This window comes from Symphodus melops (genome assembly GCF_947650265.1).
Source record: "Symphodus melops genome assembly, chromosome: 3".
NCBI classification, from domain to species: domain Eukaryota; kingdom Metazoa; phylum Chordata; class Actinopteri; order Labriformes; family Labridae; genus Symphodus; species Symphodus melops.
In genome coordinates, this window is record NC_136693.1 from 7,616,865 (window position 1) to 7,637,852 (window position 20,988).

The 20,988-nt window shown below is 41.1% G+C and overlaps 1 protein-coding gene across 1 annotated transcript in view; it reads left to right on the plus strand.

Annotated features, from left to right (window-relative positions):
• The first annotated feature begins 5,527 nt into the window (after nt 1-5,527).
• pde8a (phosphodiesterase 8A) overlaps nt 5,528-20,988 on the plus strand; it is a 40,678-nt gene continuing 25,217 nt past the window's right edge. The window contains exon 1 of the mRNA XM_079340402.1: nt 5,528-7,264. Within this exon, the coding sequence (XP_079196528.1) occupies nt 7,112-7,264 (153 nt within the window). The 5' untranslated portion in view covers nt 5,528-7,111. The remainder of the gene's footprint in view (nt 7,265-20,988) is intronic.

Here is a 20,988-nt window from a genome sequence, read left to right on the forward strand (position 1 = left end):
GGTTTAATTTTAGCCTGAATTCATGTAGATGCAAAATTGGCTGTGGGAATTTTCTGACAAAGACTGGATTTTGTGCAAAACAAATGCTCGAAATGGATTTAGAATCCTGGCCATGTTAGTGTGAAGGAACGTCTCTGTAGCCCGGACATTGAACTGTTAGCTGTTGGAATGCGCCCCTATTATCTGCCCAGGGAATTCACGTGCTCTATTGTTATTGTTGTTTACATCCCACCGTCAGTTGATGCCGAGTCTGCGAGTGATGCTATTCACGCTACAGTTTCACAGCTTCAAACTAAGCATCCAAAGGCCTTTGTAGCCATTAATGGGGACTTTAATCATGTAAAAATGGACAAACCATTACCTACCTTTGATCAATATGTTAACTGCCCAACTAGAGATAATAAAACACTGGAGCTTCTGTATGCTAACATTAAGGAAACTTACAGTATCCCCCCCAACCTGTGACTACAAGGACTGTTAGGAGGTGGTCACAGGAGGGTAAGGAGGCACTGCAGGACTGCTTCGAGTCTACAGACTGGGGTGTACTCAGTGACATCAACAGCATAATGACGACATCACAGAGTACATTCAATTCTGTGAAAACACTGCTGTACAGACCCGGACTGTACATTGATTCCCTTACAACAAAAACTGGATAAACAGTGACCCGAAAGCCCTTCTCAACAAAAAGAAACAGACCTGAGATAGAAGGTGAAGGAGGGCAAGGACTCTTACAGGAGAAAGCTGGAGGCCAAACTGCACCAGAACAACGCGAGGAATGTCTAGACAGGCATGATAAATCACCAGTTTTTAGGTGAGAGAAAGGCTACAATCAGGCTGGCCAAGTTCTTCAACCAGTTAGTTGACTGCCTTCCGCTGCCTCCCCCACCTCAAACAACACCCCGGTCCTTAACACCCCCCAGTTTCACCCTGTGCTTTCCCTCTCCACAACCCCCCCTGGTGAACTCTCTGGCCCCGCATCACTGGGGTGCACTTCCTCCCCGGAGGTGAACTGCTCCAGCTCCCATCTGACTCTAACAACTGGCCAGGTAAAGAGACAGCTGGAGAAACTGAACACTAGCAAGGCCCCAGGCCCGGACGGCATCAGCCCAAGCGTTCTGAAGACCTGCGCCAGCCAACTATCGCAGATTCTGCAACACCTCTTCAACCTGAGCCTGAGTCAGGAGAGGATACCGGTGCTGTGGAAGACATCTTGCTTGGTCCCGAAAAAGACAAGGCCACCCGACCTCAAAGACTATCGACCAGTTGCTCTTACATCTCATGTGATGAAGGTGCCGGAGAGGCTTGTCTTGACCCCCTCAGGCCACAGGTGAAACCGTGTCTTGACCCTCTACAGTTTGCCTACCAGCCACACTTGGGAGTGGACGATGCCATCACCTACCTGCTGCAGCGTGTTCACTCACATCTGGAGGGAAACGGCTGCACTGTGAGAATCACCTTCTTTGATTTCTAGAGTGCATTCAACACCATCCAGCCACAGCTGCTGGAGGAGAAGCTGCAGACTGATGTTTTCTGATGATTCTGAAGTACAGGGCGCTGGTGGATAACTTTGTGGAGTGGACAGCCACAAATCAACTGATTCTGAACGTGGACAAGACCAGAGAGATGGTGATCGACTTCAGAAGGAAGGAAAAGGACAGAGCCATCACCGCTGTGTATCCTGGGAGAGGATGTGACTGTGGTGGAGGAGTACAAGTACCTGGGTGTCAGCACTCAGGCCGTGTACAAGAAAGGGGGTTGAGCATACTCTACTTTCTGAGAAAGCTGAGATCCTTTAACGTGTGCAGCAAGATGTTGGGGTTCTTCTAGCAGTCTGTTGTAGCCAGTGCACTTTTCTCTGCTGTGGTCTGTTGGGGGTGCAGTGCTGGAGCTAGTGACATTAAGAGACTGGACAAGCTCATTAAGAAGGCCTGCTCTGTGACAGGCTGCAAGCTGAACTCTTTTGTAGTGGTGACAGAGAGGAGGACTCTGAACAAACTGATATCCATTATGGATAATCCTGATCACTCTCTGCACCACCTACTGGACAGTCAATGGAGCAGCTTCTCGAACAGACAGAAAATGTCACAGCTAATTTCTCCCATTTTTGATTCAGTGAGATGTTGAAGTCAAATCCTGGTGTATATATTATTCTTATTCTTGCTCTTATACTCTGTATATTTTTAGTGCTTTTCTACTTTGTATTCCATGTATATTGTTGTTACTACACAATTTCCCAGCTTGGGATCAATAAAGTACATCTATCTATCTAGTACCCTGAAAAACCTGAAGTTTGACCCCTCACAAGTTAATTAAGGCAGAGGTTCACATCGGGGGTTTTTTACCAACAAGATTCAGGGTACCCCGACTTTGAGCAGCTCTCAGGGATTTTCCTTGAGGAGTTTCATCTCAATCTTTTATACACGTTATATTCCTCGATTTTTGCAATATGTCCTCACTGGGTTGCTGTGAGACAGGATATTTGTATTCTGCTTCCATCTAGTGGTTAAAATGAGCAATTGTGCTGTAGTGTGTATTCAGAAATAAAAATTGAGATTTCAACAGCAAATTCAGCTGTAATCAAACAACAGATAATTCTTGAAATATACAAATTCAAAATTCAATGCAAACAAGCCCAAAAAATAGCTTGACCGTCATAGTCCTCTGCAGATGGATTGCTTGTTTGTACAGCTGCCTTATTGAGCAACACTGCAGCTGCGTTTAACAACTGTCCTCAAACAGGAAAATTGATCAGGATCATGATCAGGCCTAAATGTCTGCAGGAAAAGTGCAGTCATCACCTCAGGTTCTCTTTGCTGAAGACTGCGTTATAGTCTGAATGAAGTCCAGAGCAGTTAGGATGGATGAACAATGAGTATAAAAACCTACCCATAGATCAAAGCTTCATCTGAAGGCTGCTTGAAGATCTTGAACCAAGGTCTTGGACTTTGGATCAAGCTTTGAATTTACCATGACCTAGAGCAGGGTTGTGTTCAGAGTTTTTGGACAGGTGTTGGTGGAGTTATGCAGGGGTGTGACACAAACAGACACAACTATTAATGGCCTTCCAACTACACCAACAATATCTATATTAAAATGCCAAGATAAGCTTATATTTTGACACGAAAAGAAAATATTTGTTCAAAACAATTTAAATTTCTCAAAAACATGCATGCAATGTTTTGGTGCCGACATACTGAAAAGCAAGACGGAGTGCATTACTTTCCTATGCACCTGTCTGACACCTAGATGCGCAACGTTTTTACTTACATTTTAATTTATACAACCAAAAGAACACATTACATTGATTTGTGCAGAAAAGCACCCTTTTACAAAAAAAATAATGAACAGATGGCTTCAAAATACAGGGCAAATAGCCAATCACGGTTTAGTATTATTAGGGTGGCACCTGGGAGGCCAATCAGATTGATGGTGCGAATACACCCCTGACCTGGAGCACTGAGAACCCACTCAGACATTTACCTCTGCAGTGTCTGCAAGTAGTTTTCTTCCATAAATGTGGGGTCTTGCATGAAAGAAAAGTTCAAGTCAAAGCGGCAGAGAGCGAGCTATTAGTGTGGACAACGCTTCAGATACACAGCACATCTCCCAAAAAAAAATGGAAAGCTTTTTCTTGTGTCTTTCTGACCGGTAAACGCCCACTTCTTTCCTTTTTCTATCTCAAGCCCTCAATTTAAATAAAGGCTTTCTGTTGTGAAGATTTAACTCAGAGTCATAAAAATGTATTTGACAAAAGTATTTACAGGCCGGACAGAAATAACTATAAGACCTTTATCCCTAAATGTGTTGGAGTTCGTCTTTAATGTTATAATTAATATCCAGTTATATGAACAATAAAAATATCAAAAACTTAGCAAGGGAATCAATAAGATTTTCCAAAAACAAATTAAAGGAGGAAACAGTTGTTGTCAGTTGACTATTATTTATTTGATTTGGATTACTGGAAGATTGAATTAATGTTTGGTATGCTGGACTTTATTAGAACTATTAAGAGCAGCATTCATTCATAATGTGTCACAGCACAGAGGTTCCTTAGTGAATTGACGTCAGCGAGGTTTCATGCTCAGCCTTTAATTTAATGCTTCGAACAAGTTGTTCTTTAACTCGTCTACTGTAACAGGAATGACTGTTTTGCATTGGATCAAAGCCAAGAAGTGAGCGTTAAAAAAAAAAGAAGACGTGAGCACAACATGTGCAGACAATACATAACACAACAGCATGTTAGTGTAGTTAGAAAAAGTGTTTAGGTTTTTGTTGTGTCGGGCAGCAGTGTGAGACTCAGACTCTAAACTGATTAGAAAGCTGGATTGTGTTAAATAGTGATATGGAACAGACAAACGTACATTTACATCATTATGAGTGAATCTGAGCTCTTCAGAGGCTTGTTAAAATGTCCAGTTCAACTTATCAATCCTACAAACTGAAAAAAAAACTTCTTTAATGCTAAAAATTTAATTTTTGTCTTTAAAATATTTGCACAAATTCTGATCAACTATCTACATTCCCTTTTTTTCAATCAACAATAATTCTTATGTTGTAGTCATAGAAATGAAAACACCACTTGTTCCACCACCACCCCAGAAAAAAAGACCAACTTCATTAATGGTATGCAGATATTGGTAAAACATTTTTTTATTAAACTGTTAAAAATGTTTAAAGAGGACTGAAACAATGATAGATGACAGAAGAACAAACATGTCAACAGTGAAGACAGTAAATACATGGCCCTTATCGAATAATGCAGCCACAGTGTCAGTGACACATTATAAAGAGTTGAGCATGACCTGTCAGCAGATTCACATGTGCTGTCCCTTCTCTGTCTTTATTTATCACTTTCAGTATGTGTTGAATTAGTTTGTTTTTGTTCCATAGTGATAACACATTTGAGGCTGTGATTTATAGTGAAGTGTCATGTCCTGCCTAAAGAAACACACCCAACACACCCTCTTATGATTTGTTACCTAAAGCTGTAAAAAAAAAAGAGGAATCATTATTAATACTAACACTGACTCAATAATGATGTGGATCGGTGGATGGTTGCTAGTATATCAAAAAGCCAGTTATCACAAAGCCAATGTCTCCCTAAGGCAAGACTAGACTGGTACTGTTGGACATGTGTTAAAGGGGATTTCCACCAAGAAAAAAAACAAGTTGATGTGTCACAGAGAGTAGCCTACAGTGTTGACATTTGTTGGTGTTGAACGAAACAACAACCTCCATAATATTATTGTAAGTCTATCTCATGGGCCACAAATAATGAAGTCCAAAGAGTCCAGTTTCTAGACATTGAGTTCAAAAAACAGAGGAGGTTGAATGAAAGAGGCACTTCCCATATCACTGAAATGATACCAAAACCGTTTTACTGCGAGTTCAGTAAAGTAGTTATTTTACAGCAGCCCGAGGTATAAAAAACTCGCCACATTCATTTCTAGCCTTTTTTTCCCGTGTACTTTGTGCGAAAATCCTCAGACAGTGAGGCAGCAGCCAGCTCTCTGCGCCTCCGTCAGAGCTTTCAAAGTTCCCACGTTTGGCGGAGGACCACCCAGCGGCGCAGAGCGCGACGCCGATTAGCTGCGCCCAGCTCATTTGCATTAACGTCAGCAAAGGCTGTAGGTCAATCCTTGCGGGTGCTTTTATTGGATGTGCCGCTGTCAAGCAGTGCTGAAGAATTGGAAGGGCAAACGCCAGAAAAGGCAGAGAAAAGACAAACATAAAATAAGCATTATGTAGCTCGAGTCTCCCTTTACCTCCGCTCGCGTCAACCGTGGACGATCCTGCCGCCCCTGATATCACATCTGAAACTTGTGGACACGGAGCGGTCTTGTTTCTTTTCTTTTTTTTCTCTTCTTCTTCTTCTTCTTTTTTTTAAAGATTTTTTTTTCTCTCAGTGTGTCTCTCTCTGAAGCGATTACATTCTCCAGAGGTGGTACCTCCACAGATCACAATCTGACAGCCTCTACATCCTTTCTTTTTTGTGCCACAGAATGAGAGAAAAATCGCGGATCCTGGTAAGGCTGTAACCAATTGCACCCGGGTTTGGACCTCTGTAGCAGGCAGATCATCCTCAGCCGGGCAGCGGATGCCCCGATGGAGAATAGGCTACAAGGCATCCACCGAGATTCCCCCGCTTCCTAAATCAGTGATAAATGGAGTATTCTGTCGGACTGCATGGCATTATGTTTGACGGAGGGTGTTTGACATCGAAGCGAGTGTCCAGAATAACAGTCTGCAGTGTGAAGATTTCAGCCTGTTGATGATGAACTGCTCAGGACTGGAGCAAAGTGTCGTGAGAACCGGTTTATGGCCCGTGTCTTGAGCTGGAGTGGCCAACCGGATTGTTCAACAGGGAGAGAAAAAAAAGGCATCATTTTTGATGGCTCCGGGGTGGGGGAGGAAGAATATACATGAAACCCTGGACACAACAAATGGATAAAACTATTGCATGAAGCAGGCAGTGTGGGGGGGAAAGACTGCGTGGATCTGTGTGTGTGTGTGTGTGTGTGTGTGGGTGTGTGTGTGTGTGTGTGTGTGTTTGTGTATATGTGTGTGTGTGTGTGTGTGTGTGTGCGCGCGCACCTGTGCGTGTGTGTGCGTGTGTTTCTTTCAGGCCTACTTGATAACATTGAAGTTGTGAGGAGAAATGAGAAAATGGTGATGTGGTACGAAGAAGGCATGAAGTGGAGCCGGAGTGTGGGATAAAGCCGTCTGCAGAAGACCAACGGGATCCAAGTTTTCGAGGATAAGACAGCTGCTTTGATTAAAACATCTCCAATTAGGTTCATGTGAAAAAGCAGAGGGAGGAAATCAGCTTCCTGGTCAGGGGGGTGGGGGATAGAAAGATATATTATTCATGCCTTGTGTCAGAGAAACTGGAGGACTGGCTTTGCTGTGGCCTAGATGATACATACATACGTATTTATATATATATATGTGTGTATATATATATATATACATATTTAAAAACATGAAACCCTGAGGAGGAAGAGTGAACCTTTGAAACACTACAGAAGAGGGCGAATGACACTCTTGTAGCCTTAAAGTAAAGGACTTGCGCAAAAAAAAAAGGAAGAAGGCTGAAGTGGGCTGAAGCATGGGCTGTGCTTCAAGTATTCATATCTCTGATAGGGTGGTCTACCACAGTGGAAAAGAGTCCGAGGATTCCCACTCACCCCAGCAGACTAATACCACTCAGCATCAAGGAAATCCTGCCTCGGGACTACCCCTAAAACCCCCGAGCTGCAAGGTGAGGGAACACACACTCACACTTACATTTACAGAAACACACGAGAGAGAGAGAGTGTTTAAGTGTGTGTTACATAAAGTTTTTTTTTTTTCATAACTGGCACCACTGTACATTTCCTCAAATAAGTATTTTTAGTACAACCATCTGCACAAGACTTGATGTTTCATATCAGCATTAGAGAAAACATAAAGCAGATTCCGATGAATGCAAAACAAAAAGTAAAAAAAGTAAAACCACTTTGTCTTAAAGCACAGGCCCATCCTCTTCTCTGTAATGTTCTCTGATTACTTTCAGTTGAACTCTTCTAAAAAAAAAAACATATTAATGCTTGGCAGTGCAACTTTTGCTTTTTTAGAAATCAGAGAAACTTGGCTATGTTTCACACACTCAGTGAAAAGTCACAGGCCTTCGCACTAACCTGCAGTATTTTTCTCTTTATAGTTTTTAAGTAACAGAAATAGAAAAAACATTTGATTCACTCTTCAGTTGCTCTAAGTGTATTTTGTACTTTACAGAACAGAGATGTAAGCGTGAAGCTCTGACGTCTGTTGCCAAACACGTTTCCTATTCAGTTGACAGGCTTTGGCCTCTGCTTCACCTTTCTGCCAAGTTCTAACTGTGATTTGTCCTCTGTTATGGAGGACCTAAACTTTGTGCGTTTCTTTCGTAAAGTTAGAAAGTCATTCACAGAAACATTTAAATCTGAGTGTGACAGGCATATCTGAATGGGGAATGAATCGTCACTGAGAAAGATTGAATGACAAACTAGAAAATAGCTTGCCATCAGTGGTTACATCAGAGCAAAAAATAACAGTCCCATTTGTGTATTGGCCCACAAATAATTACACTCTCAGAGGATAAAATATGTGGCGCGCTTGCTTGAACTAAATGGGTGTTTATAATCAAGATGATGAGGATGATTCTTGGTATTATTGGCATTGGTGCGTTGTGTAATTGTTTAAATCAGCTGTTTAAAAGTGAGAAAAAAGGACCTGGCTTTTTGTGTGCATCCAAAATATTTTATTGCTTTGCAGAAATAAAGTAGTAGAGTTTTGAGCAGTGATGTATTTGTAATATATACAAGGGAAGCTCGTACTGTAGTGTTTACATGTGCATCTGCAGGCGTGTGCAAACACAAAGCCTCAGTGCAAAAAAGGAAGCATGATCCTGCATGTGAAGTTAATAATGTATCTGTGTTTTTCTTTTTTCCTGAGTATGTGTGCGTTTGTGTGACAGACTGCAGGCTATCTGAGGGGCCTCTGTCAAGCTGAATTTTGTGGCCAAATGTCAGTGCGGGATGCAGTGAGAAGTCAGTGTGACAGATGCCCCCATGTCAAGACGCCCACTGTGCCTTTGATTGAATTAGTCCCCTGATTGAGTTAGACTAATGGTATACAAATCTCCTTCAGCTGGAAATGGTTAATCCCTGCTCTGGAAGGTGTCATCTTTAATGTCCTTTGCGGTTGGCACCAGAGGTTTGATTTTTAATGTATAAAAATGAAGTTAAAAGTAAGTTATTGTGGCACTCAGAAAAATGTGCATGAGCTCTCCTCCGTGTTGCATTCAGGGGTCAGGGACGTATACTCTACCTTTGCTGCATGTTGAAGCTCTTTTAATTTAAAGATCAATAAGGACCATTTGTGTTTGTGCACAAACTGGATTCAATAAGGCTAAGGTATTTGTGGAAACTTTAATGAGATGTAAATATTTTTATTTGAAAAAGTAGAGCCTCACCAGAGTCTTCAATGGATCAAACCTGGGAGAAAAAAAGTCTTTCTTTGTTCATGGACAGAAACTTAATCTGCTACTAGTATTTTCTGAAGAACGTTTTAAAGGTATTTTTCAAACAGTAATGCCAAAACAGTCTCTGCTTCCAGCTTCTCAAACACGAGGATGTGTTGCTTTTCTTATCTTGTGTTGTTGTTAACTTTGGGTTTGTACTGTTAGTCAGACAAAATATACTATTCAAAGGCTTCATATATGACTTTGGGAAATTGTGTGATTGAAAAATTGAGTTTGCGCTATGTTTAGACCAAATGATGAGGGAAGTATTGGGAGCCCTACACATCTTGCACTCGAGTCGGTGTATCTAAGTTTTACATTTTTAATCATTAGGATTGGTGTGCATGTTTGCACCCTGGATTGTGTCATTGTGATCCTCCATGGTGCACACACACATTCACTCACATCCACTGCTGCTATTTAGCCACAGTGAAGTTCACACGTTTAGTGTATTGCCAAAGTGCCTTAAACATAATTTAGCAAACAGCTTTCTTATGTTTCCTTTACACTAAGTGAGACGGAGGCAGAGAGGGGAGGACTGTGTATGTGCAGTTGTCTGCAGTGTGAGAAACTTTTAATAGAAGTTTGGGAGTGTGATGTGGGTCTTTGTCAAGGCTGTGTTACCATCTGGGCTGCTCCGTCAATGATAAGGCTCAAGTACAAGGTCCTGTGATAGTGGACATTTAGTGTGCGTTTGTGTGAGTGTGTGTGGCCAAACAGACAGAGAGAGACCTTAGCCAAACACAACACCCTTTATCTGGCCTTGACTCTTCTAGTCTGCTTTACCCTCTACTCCAGAAAATCAAGTGGCAGTCCCCTCCTTCAATATGAACATAGAATCAGTTTTAGCATTACCCCTTGATATAAATGGAAAGTACCTACAGAGTAAAAAAAAACCTTCGAATCCATCCTCTGCATGCATTAAAATAAGTGGTGGAATCATTCAGGCGTATCTCCGACTTCCCCCATTAAAACCCTCCCATCCTTAGCAGTGACTCGGCACACGAAGTTGCTTTTCTGAACTAACGCTTCATTGTTGCTGACTCGCAGAACTTTAAAAGTCCCCCCCCGCTAAACGCCTCACGTGACGTTAAATATGATACACCAGTGACCTAAGCAGCTTCTCTCCATTTGTCCGATTTCTCTCGCTGTTTTTGTGTGTTCTCACTGGACAGCGGTGTGTGTGTGTGTGTGTGTATATATATGTGTGTATGTGTTTAGTCTAAGTCTCAAGTCATTGGGTAATTTATTCCAGAGGAGGGCAAAGGCTCGGCATGGTGATGAATTAATCCACTGTGCTTTTTCTGCTGGCTGAGAGGAGGCAGACTGATATTGGTTCTTTTTCTGTCTCTTTCTCTCTTTCACTTTCTTTCATGTGGATATCAAACTTTCTCTGCTCTTCCTCTTTGTGTTGCTCTTAAACTTCTGTTTAATCTTACTCGCATCACCATCAGTTTTAAAACATTTGACACCATCCTTCTGACTGCTTTTTTTTTTTTTAATGGTCTCAGTGACATTTATGATTTAACGTACAGTAGGAGCGGTCTCCAATAGAAATGCTAACGTTCCTCTGACTTCAATGGCCCTGCTGTTGTCTTTGTCTTGACAGCTGCTGATTGGATCGAGTGCCGGACTCTGCTTATCTGCGTCTATCAAGGATGTTGTGTATATGTACAATAGGCTTTTATAGCTCAGAGCATGGCACTAACTCCTGGCACGCTGCCTCCGTGAGTGTTTCACTCCCACAGAGCAAAGTTGTGATGCTCTACAAATCCCACATATACTGTATGCCACATAAATAGTTTTCTTTTGGTTTTATCCGTATCTCAGAGAGCTAGATGAGAAGTAATATTCTACTTTTATGCATACACTAAATGTGTAACCAGAACTAGCAGACAGTTAGCTTAGCATAAGGATGGAAGGTTTTGCTTTCAGTGCTACTTTTTTTTGTTTACCATTGTAAAACTAACCGTTCTTATATCATTCGTTTTCTCTAATACCATGACAACATGATCCATAGGTTACTTGATCTTGACAGACTAATTATTTTGCTGTGTTGCCAAGTTTAACTATTTATCACTTTATTTTTTAACACTAATTTCAGTGTGTTGATAAATAGTGTAGTCTCATTTGAAAATCTTGGAGAGAGCTGTCTCCCCGTGCCCCCCTCCTCCCCAGAGTCGATGTGCACGGGGGTTGCGATGTCACAGACACTGAAGCTTCAGTGATTAACCAGCTCTGCGTTGGTCTTGATAACTTTTGTGCTCTAACCTCTCTCGATTTTTCAAAAGCATGGTCTTGGAGCTTTTTTAAAACAGATGCAGAGGCTTTTTAGGTCAGGTAGAATCGTTTATATCTGAACCAGTTCACTTACCCGCTTCCATCACTGCATCCCCTGTTGGTTAGCTGTACTAAATGGTCTCATGTCAAAACAGCCTTGTTTGGTTGCATTAAAACAGCCTACTGTACCTTCTGTGGCCCAAACAAAAATATGAACCATTCCTGACTGTAATCCACACTAAGAAGAAGACCATGTTTTCTAAATGTCTGATGATATAGAAAGGTCCTTTTGCGCATTAATTCCATAAACCTTATATATTCCTCCCTAAATATGCTGATGCCTATGCATGTGCCGTTCCTTGAGTGCCCACTTGAGACTGCTCCAAATGACTGGAAGCTCCTTTAATACTCATGTTTGTGCCTATTTTACAGCCAAATTTTACGTTTACGGCCCAATATTAAAGCAAAAATATATGTTCATACATTTGCACGATTGGGGGAGTGGCTGATTTGACTGACTAGTGGGTGCATTGTAACTGTTGCCTTGAGACTTAGGGCCCGTCTTAACTCCATCCCTTTGCCTTTTGACAACATTTATCGAAAGTTAGGTTGTGATAGCATTTTAATAAGGCTACAATCATCATTTGGCTTCACAACGCCTTATCAGAAACAAAGGGTGACATCACTGCGTCTATGTCCCTGTTTTACACAGTCTATAGGTCTTTGTATGAACAAGTGGAACTTTTCGAATTATTAAGGTTAGTTATCTGCAGGCTAGGAAGTGGCTGAAATTGTAATAGAAGTTTCCATTTTCAAGTGTTTTGTATGGGTTACATCAACAAGAGGACACATGTTAATAAGTAAGCTTTAGGAACTGGTACACACATTTTGTTACCTTTACATAGAGCCAGGCCAGCTATATCCCCTTGTTTTAAGGCTGTGTACAAAACTAAGCGGACCAACTGCAGCTCTAACTTTAAATTAAACAAACAGACATTACAGTGCCATCAATCCTCTGAAGAAGCTCGAGACATTGATACAGAACATAGCTAAAAAAAGCCAAAGGGGTAACTATTCCTTTAAGACTGAAACATTTTGTCTGTCATAGCTTTAACATTCACTGACATCAAAAGAAACTTCATAGACTACTTGACAAGCTTTAAGGTATGACTTTGGCTGTTCATTATGTTTTATTTAAACAAAACGTCATCTGCAATGTGACAGTGTTTTCCTTCCTGTCTGGAGTGTCTGCAGGGGCAGAAGGGTGGGGTAATTATTTGTGTTGCTTTGTCATTTGTCTCCACTAGAACTTGAGCAGAAGGAGTGTAAAGGAAGTAAGATGGGGCCCATGGAGCGCCCACGGTCCAGTGATTGATGTCATGTGTTTCAACTTTATTTATATGTTTTATTTCCTGGAACTGATCTATTCAGAGCGTCAAGCAGCTCGGAAACTTGATATAATGACACCAAAGTCTCCTCCTGCTGAAACTGTGTGCGTTGATCCCGTGTAGAAATCAAATTAGGATAACATAATAAATGCCTTTGTCACCGTGAGTGTAGATACACTGAGTCTCTTAGTGTCTGAGAGCTTGCGCGCTGATGATGAGGTGTCAATAGGGTGCATGTACTTGCCCGACACAGAACCTCCTTTTGTTTTCAAAATAGTCTTTACAAATGAGGCCATATTCCATGCTTGCTCAGCTCCCCCTTCAGGTTAAGAATTTAGTATCGTCAGGTCAGCATGTGATAGTTTCATGAGATTATGGAAACGGTATTCTTCAAAAACAAGGCGCTGCAAGTGTTTACTTTGTAGCCTCCTTCTCTGTTCTCTCTCAGAAGCTCGCAGGAATGTAGATGTGAGTGGGCTCAGGTACACTGGTGGCCTTTTAAGCTCCTCCTCGGCTGTGTCTCTCCATATTTACAGGACTTTGTAAGCATTGAACAGCTGCAGGTATCCCAGTGTCATGCTACCATATTTCAAATGTGGATTATTGCTCAGTCCATTTAGACTTTTAGGGATAACTTTCCTGGAGACTGAAGTGTAATGCAATTGTAATGCAAAATTCTCGAGCATTGCAAGTAAAGTCACCTGTTAACAAAGAAATCAGTCAGTTCGTAATTTTCCAAAGGGTAGTCGGTTGTGCAGAAACGTGACTGAAACTCAAGATTCAAAACGACGACACACACAAACACAAATTGTAAATAAAATATAGAATTACAAAAAGAAGATGTGTAAAGAGAGATGGGACAGTCTCAAAACAAACAACACTTTTTTGAAGCAGTGGATCCCATTTTATTGAACATTTGTTTGTATTTGATCACAATGTATTCTTGCTTAGACTTTTGCGAGAAAAACTATCATGTGATTTAACTTGGATTTTGTACTTCGTAAGTGTTTGGCACCATGTTTTCCACTTGTCTGTAAATTTTCAGTAATTTATTTGTCTTTATTCGCTGTCTCTAACATCAAGATGTATTTATTCGGTTGATAGCATCTAACTAATGTTTTCTTTTGCATGTGAAATGCACCCTCGGATCATACAGGGATGTCATGTGCATACCCTCTTTAGGCTCATGAAAGGTCTGTGTCCCACACTTGAGGGTGTTTTTGAAAAGTACGGCATGTACAGAACACACCATCATTGTTCCTCCAGAGGAAGAGTTCACATGAGAGTCATCTCTTTGGCATAGTGTCACAGCGTGTGCTTAATCTCCCCTAGAAAGGAGCCGTATGTGGTGATTTTGGCCTGTATGACACAGCATGCTAACAATGCTAACAGTCGAGTGCTTTGGCAATTTCGATGCTACCTCACACCACTCTTCTTGTAGCCAGAATAAACCGAAGAAAGATTTGTGTTATATCCAGTTTGCTTTTAAATAGTCATCCTGGGGCATGATTTATAAAAGTAGATTTAGTAATGAATGGTCTCGTTATAAACCTGATGGGTCTTTGCTGCAAAATTTGGCAGTTTATCTGAAAATATGCTAAAATAAAAGGAGGCTCAGGAGGCTTTAACTTAACTTAGCTTCCTTCACTAAAGAAGCACAGAGAGGACCAGATACTCACAAGAGCTAAGTGAACAGGCCTGCAGCTTATTGGCTGATGTAAATGCGCAACTTACTCATTCACATGCTGAACAGCACATTAAGCCAGCCACGCTTGTCTCCTACCTCATTTTAATGGACCAACTATGACGCAAAACTCTCTGGAGTGTGTCCTGCCTTTCGCTCTTAAGATATACTGTACTCTCTCCCTTGATATATCCCTCACAGTTTATACTGGGCAATGCACAGATGGTGCTCATTGTTTCTGCGGTGTATGTGGTTGCAAGGCCGCATTTTGGTTTCAGTACAACAGTTTAGTCCAGAATTGAACTTACAAGTTGGGCTTAGTCTGATTAGTTTCCCCTCTTGAACAAAAAAAATCTGAGTTTTTGTAACCTTGATGTTATCTTCTGCAAAAAATCCAGCCACAATACATGCAAAAGAATGGTTGGGCACCCCTGGTATAAAAGCTAGTCTTACCTGCTCGTACAGCACGCTCCACTCCTTAATTGATACGGTAAATGTATTCAGTTAAAGGTTGCATTTATATAAAGGCATATTACTGTCATTACAGTGTCAGACAATTTGTCTGCCATCTTGGTTTTCTGTCTTTTTTTTTACATCAAGACTTCTGCTTTTCAGGAGTTGCAAGCTTAAAATCAGCTTATTACTCCAAATTTATTGATTTACCTTTTATTATATTTACTAAACTTAGAGGATGCTACTTGAGTCAAAGTCCTGTCTTTATTTTTTTGAGGTCGAAAGTTCCAGCACTTCAGATTTAGAATAGAAACCTCTTTGTTGGCCAAGTACAGTATGTATACACATAAATGATAAGAATAACATTTAAGAATGGCTTGTTCCCCTTCTACCATGTTCCACTGGCCTGATAAATGTATTCTGCTGTTACCATTCACATCATAGCATTCAGCCTTTACAAGTGGCGTGACAAGGGCAGTAACAAACTCAGACGTCACTTTGGAAAGCAATAACTGACTTACTGTGATGGAAACTATGAGATCACTTACCACATTAAAAATGTGAACGTCATACAAACAATTGAAACAATAAAAGACAATGAAAGACATCATTATGTTCGAGCAATGAATCAATAGTTTTGCATTCCTGTGCCTCTGTCTAAAAGCAACTATCATTTATTGTCCCTGTCACACCTGCCGAGTACATTCCTCCCACGTCATCTGTTTGAAGCATGTGTCACCGTGTTAGCCGTGGAACCAGAAGAGTCGGCAGTGGCTTTATGAAGTCTTACTGAATACTTGAGGTGACATTTTAAATACTCCCGAATTGACCTCTGAGCAAAACATGTTCAGAATGTATTTTGAAAACAGTTTTATCTTATTGCGTGTTTAAGTTTTGAATATTGCTCTGCAATTTCAGAAATGGTTTTTTAAAGAAAAAAAAATTGAAATATATATTTTAAATAACTTTTTGGGAGCTTCCTTTGCGTCTATTGTACAGTAGAAACAGGACAAGTGGATAGAGTCAAAACACAGCCTCTGTACATGTCGCACCAAGGGTTAGGGTTAGGGCCAAACACCAGGCTACCGGCTCCCCCAATCCCTTTAAATCTTGGTTTATATGTTAGGACCCTCATTAGAGCTCAGCTTTTCTTCCTGGGGTCCAAATGAACTTCTCGTCTTCAACTAGTTAAATTCTAATCATATTAGAACAAGCCAGTGCGGTAAGTTCAGGAGTAGGCTATTTCACTTGTTTTCATTATGAAACGTGGATTACACAGTGGGGTGTTTAGTTGCCCTACAATTCTGACTGAATGTTAGTGTCGGACTGGTGTAACTTATATTCTGCTGTGACTGCTTTAATTTTCCTTTTAAAATATAACACATTTTTTTCGCCTTAACGATATATATATTTAAAGACTGCAACAACATATCTGGTCTGTTTAGCAGCTTTCACGAATATGTGTGTGTTGGCATTTAGTCAACAAATCCCCATTCCTCATTCAGTGCTTGTGTGTGTGTTGTGAAATCAAGGACAGTTTATGTGCCAAGCCTGTTGCTCCAGCTTGTGTCACTCACTGATCCCTCATGTAACGGTGACATCAGTGCTCCTGTTTTAGCAGGTGAAGAGGAGGGGGAGTCCACTGGTGATTATCTAATGCCCTTACAGATCTGAAGAGCCTTGAGGAAACGCTTCTGATATTTTCAAAAACATCTTAGCTGCGGCATGGAGGTGGAGCCACGCAGGGCTGCAGATAGAGCAGGGATGGTGTGGCCGACATTGGCGTATTGCTAATTCTAATCCTCTCTTTAGGCCAAAGGGCCACAGAGGTAATTAAGATTGTACAGTTTGGTATGGCTCTGGCAGCAAATTCTCTGTCGAGTAATGATCTCTTATTGAGGCTAGACGGTTTTCTTGTGTAGCTTGTGTCCCTGTTTCCCCCTCTGCTTGTCTTGTTGTCATGTATTTGGCTGCACCGTGAGGGAGGAGTGGCTGACTGCAATGGAAAGGTTCCCGGTAAGATTACAGTACACTGTAGAGTCACTGGACTGGGCAGCGTCCCACTTAGATTTGCCAATCTCATTTAGCTTGTCCTATTGCTTTATTGGCCTCTGACCTTGCCTTGTATCAGCAAATGACAATAGACAAACAGTTAGAAAGTAGCATGACAATGTACAGCTAATGATGGCAGCAGGGAAATTAAAAATCTACGCACAGGCTTCTACGTATTCAATCATGTGTTTATGTTGAAGAAAATCTTCTGTTTTATTAAGATATCGTACGGCAAAGTGAAACAGTCCAGTGGTGGTGAAGGAGGCTGCTGGAAGCAAAGGAGGAGAAGGGGGAGGTTAAAGTACAGGGCTGCCCCAGAGCCCTGGATGGCTTAGGATTGTCCAGGTCTTACGAGGATTTCAGGGTAATCTGGATAAGGACAGAAATACCTTGAAGGTGAGCACTGGAGAAAGTGCTCGCCTTCCTCGAGGATCTTTCTACTGTCTTTAATTCATTTACACACCAGTGGTGAATATAGAGGATTTATTGTACACACTATTTTCTTTAAGCCTCAGCATCTAATTTACACACTATGTTTTACATCATGAACGACAAAGCCTGTCAAAATCGATTTATTTCTGCCGCTGTGACAAGGTTGGATGATAGTCATTTGAAGTCAGCAGCAGGGTTCATTTATTTACAGTTATATAAAGTCATACCCATTGCCAACAATTAGGTAACAAAACAGGGATTGTGGTCTTGCCCTTTCATTCTCAGTGTTTTGAATTAGGAGGTCATTGTGATATCACAAAATCATTTTCTGTCTCAGAGCAGAGGTTTGTCTTCCTTCGAAGCTGACCAGCGATAACCCAACACACCCTCTTGATCCCCATTTCGTCTATAGGAGGAACTTTTTTCCGGTCTCGGCTATCATTGCAGTAAACCTTTAATATGGCCGAGGTCCAAAAACACACAAACACACAAATTACCGCTTACCGCTAAAGGTGCCACAGAGGAGAATTAAATTAGAATCTTCTAGATTGTTACTTTAATGCTGTAAAAGAAATCCTGCTTTACAAAGTGGAGCTGTGGTAGTGACAAGAAAGTCTCCGGGAGAAGGCTATTGCATCATGGGAGATGTAGGATCCATTGTTTTCTTTTTTCTTGACAAACGAGAGGATAACTTCATGCTGTTAAGTAATTGGGAATGTATTGATTGTAGAAATGGCAACATCAGCATTTCAGCATGATTGGTGATGTATGGCTGCTGTTGTTGCTTCTTTTATTCTGGATTATGTGTTGGCCTTTTTGCATGTTATTGGACAGCTGACAAGAGGCAGAATACAGTATGTGGGGAGGAGAGTATCGAGTAGACATGACTGACTTTGGACACACTCTGGACAGTCTTCATACAGGTTAGAGTTAGAGGGGAAATAAGACACATTTGGATGAATACAGCCAAGGCAGATGAATAAAAGGACAAGGCTAATATTCAGTCATATAGCCAACAGCAGTATGTAGGCTTTTTCCCTCCATGGTTAATGAATGCATCTCCTGCTCGTCTGCTTATATCCCTGAAGGTCGGTGTGTGTGAGCGCTCTGAGCAGTCTCTTACCCTCGTCACTCGGCCTGGCTGTAGGTACAGCTCCACTGCCAGGCCTCCTGTATGCGTGTAGCATCACAAGCTGAGGAAATGTCTGTCTGTCTGTCTGTCTGTCTGTCTGTCTGTCTGTCTGTCTGTCTGTCTGTCTGTCTGTCTGTCTGTCTGTCTGTCTGTCTGTCTGTCATTTCATTCTGAGGGATATTCATGGTATATTTGTTTTTCTTAACTGAACCTTAGAAAACAGACATTGAACTAGGGGCAGAAATTAACATTGTATGTTTTTTTCTTGTGACATCTGAGGCCATGCTTACAACCACTGAGAAACAGGGACATGTCACCAAGGATGAAGTAACCTATCCTTTTTCTGCAAACTCTGTATTTTTAAACCACGTACGTCATTTGAGGGCATATGGGACTGAATTCCAGGGCAACTTCGGTCTCCTGTGAGTTCCACGGTGTCTTCCCTCTTTGTGTGTGCGCGAGCGCGCGTGCATTCCTGTATGCTTGAATTTCCGTACTATCTGGTGAGGTAGGAGAGATGTCACTGCGGACAGAATAAAGGTCAGGGCGTACTCTGGAAGCGTTGCTTGCAAAACAACGAATGTGTATATCTGCACTCTTGCGTGCGAGTTCACCATTTTTTGGAGCAGAATGTCGAGGAAGTCTGCATCACAAGCTTATGTTCAACATATTCAGAACAAGGAAAGGACTTTAAAGCTTACTGTGTCTGTCCCGTTGAATTGTGTATGATTGTGTTGTTTTCTCAGACCTGTGATTTCAGTCTCTGCTCTGTGATATGAATATAGCAAGATATAAATAATCCTGGTTTCTTGATTCTCTGAAATGGGACGAAGGCCCAATCATAATCTCCACCCTAAAGCCTACCCTCGCGGACTGAAAAGACGTCATGCGTGCAGTGCGAGGGAGTGTGAGTCAGTGAGGGCTTGAGATGGTAGAACAATGAGGACACACATTTATGACATCACACATAACTTTGTCCAAGTGGTCATCTGTTGGTCTTTGCATTAAAAGTGATGTCATGACCTTGTCCGTGTTGTCAGCGGTTGATACAATATGAAGTTGACATTTGACAAAAGAACTGCAGATTGTTGTTGTGTGTCTGTTTAGTGTGGGTGGAGCCCTCCTTTCCAACTTTACACAGCTAAAAAAGAATAAAGCAATCATTAAATATGTAGTCTTCATTTGGCTATTATTGATTTTTAAATAGTGGACTACCTACAGCTAGGGACACTCACAGAGCACATGGTACCTCAGTGGATTCATGTACTTTGTCATCAGGGATTTCAGGTCCAGTCTGATCTTTCCCTGATTTGATTTAACTGTCAAGATTTTGTTCATTTGCTTTAATATACGGCTGTATTTGCTGTTTGTGATCTGGCTACTCTTGAATGGCATGAGAATTTATATGTTGGCTTTTAACCCAGCATGAGACTCTGTTCTTGTTTTAGTGTTTTATTGTTTTTATTGTTTTAACCCTGTTAGTGTTTTACTTATGTTTTATGTTTGTGCTCATGTATGTACAGCACTTTGTCACAGCCATGGCTGTTTAAAAGCGCTTTATAAATAAAGTTGAGTTGAGTTGAGTTGAGATGTTCATTGATGAGATCATTTACTTACAAGTAAACAAGTGTAACTATTCAAACATTGATGCAGGACAGGTAAAGAAGATCAATGAAGATTATTCAAGTAATATAACAGATAACGTAGTGGTGTTCTGTCCTGCCACGTGTTTGTAGTTGAACAATCATCATAGAAGATATGAGCAGAAAATGTTGTTATGTGTAAATCTTGTGACATTGCATGTGATGCACATGAAATCAAGAAACTGCTGGGGGGGGGGGGGGGGGTTGTAAATGATTAAAGATAAATCTTGTTTTACATTTTTTTTTTTTTTTTAAATTGACATGGATATTTACAGGATTTTGTAGTTTTTGTTCCAAGGGATGTTCTTTCCTTTTGTGGTGTGTCCCACCAGACAGAAACAGCAGTGAGGCAGAGGGAGGCAGGAGATAGAAATTCAGAGAAAGTGAGGATGTTCTGGAACAAACGGTTCCACGGTGGCCTAGTTTCCTGCAGCCATGCCAGTGACTCAACTGAAGTCTTTTGCTTGGCTGACTGAGAGCTCGGTCAACATGGATAAAACATGTGGACGGTTGTGGTGATTTATTTATTTTACGAATGAACTGAAGTTACATTCACCCATCAGATCACAATTTCATTTTCATTTAGGCGGTTTTGATTTTACCCAGGAGTCATACTTCTATCTACAGTGTAAAAGCAATGCAGCGTAATTAAAGCAAATTATTACATTTTTTGATATACAGTATTGACCCATTGTCTTCATATGTTGATGTAATTCTAATGCTCAGTTAAATATTGAAATGTTTTAAAGAGAGACATGGGTGGATCATTTGCTTTGCATTGGGAAAGACGGGGATATTAATGTGAGAAAAACATTTTCACAGCAAACTTAACACGTAACCAGGTCTGGAGTGTTTCTCCACATAAGCCTCTGCTCCTA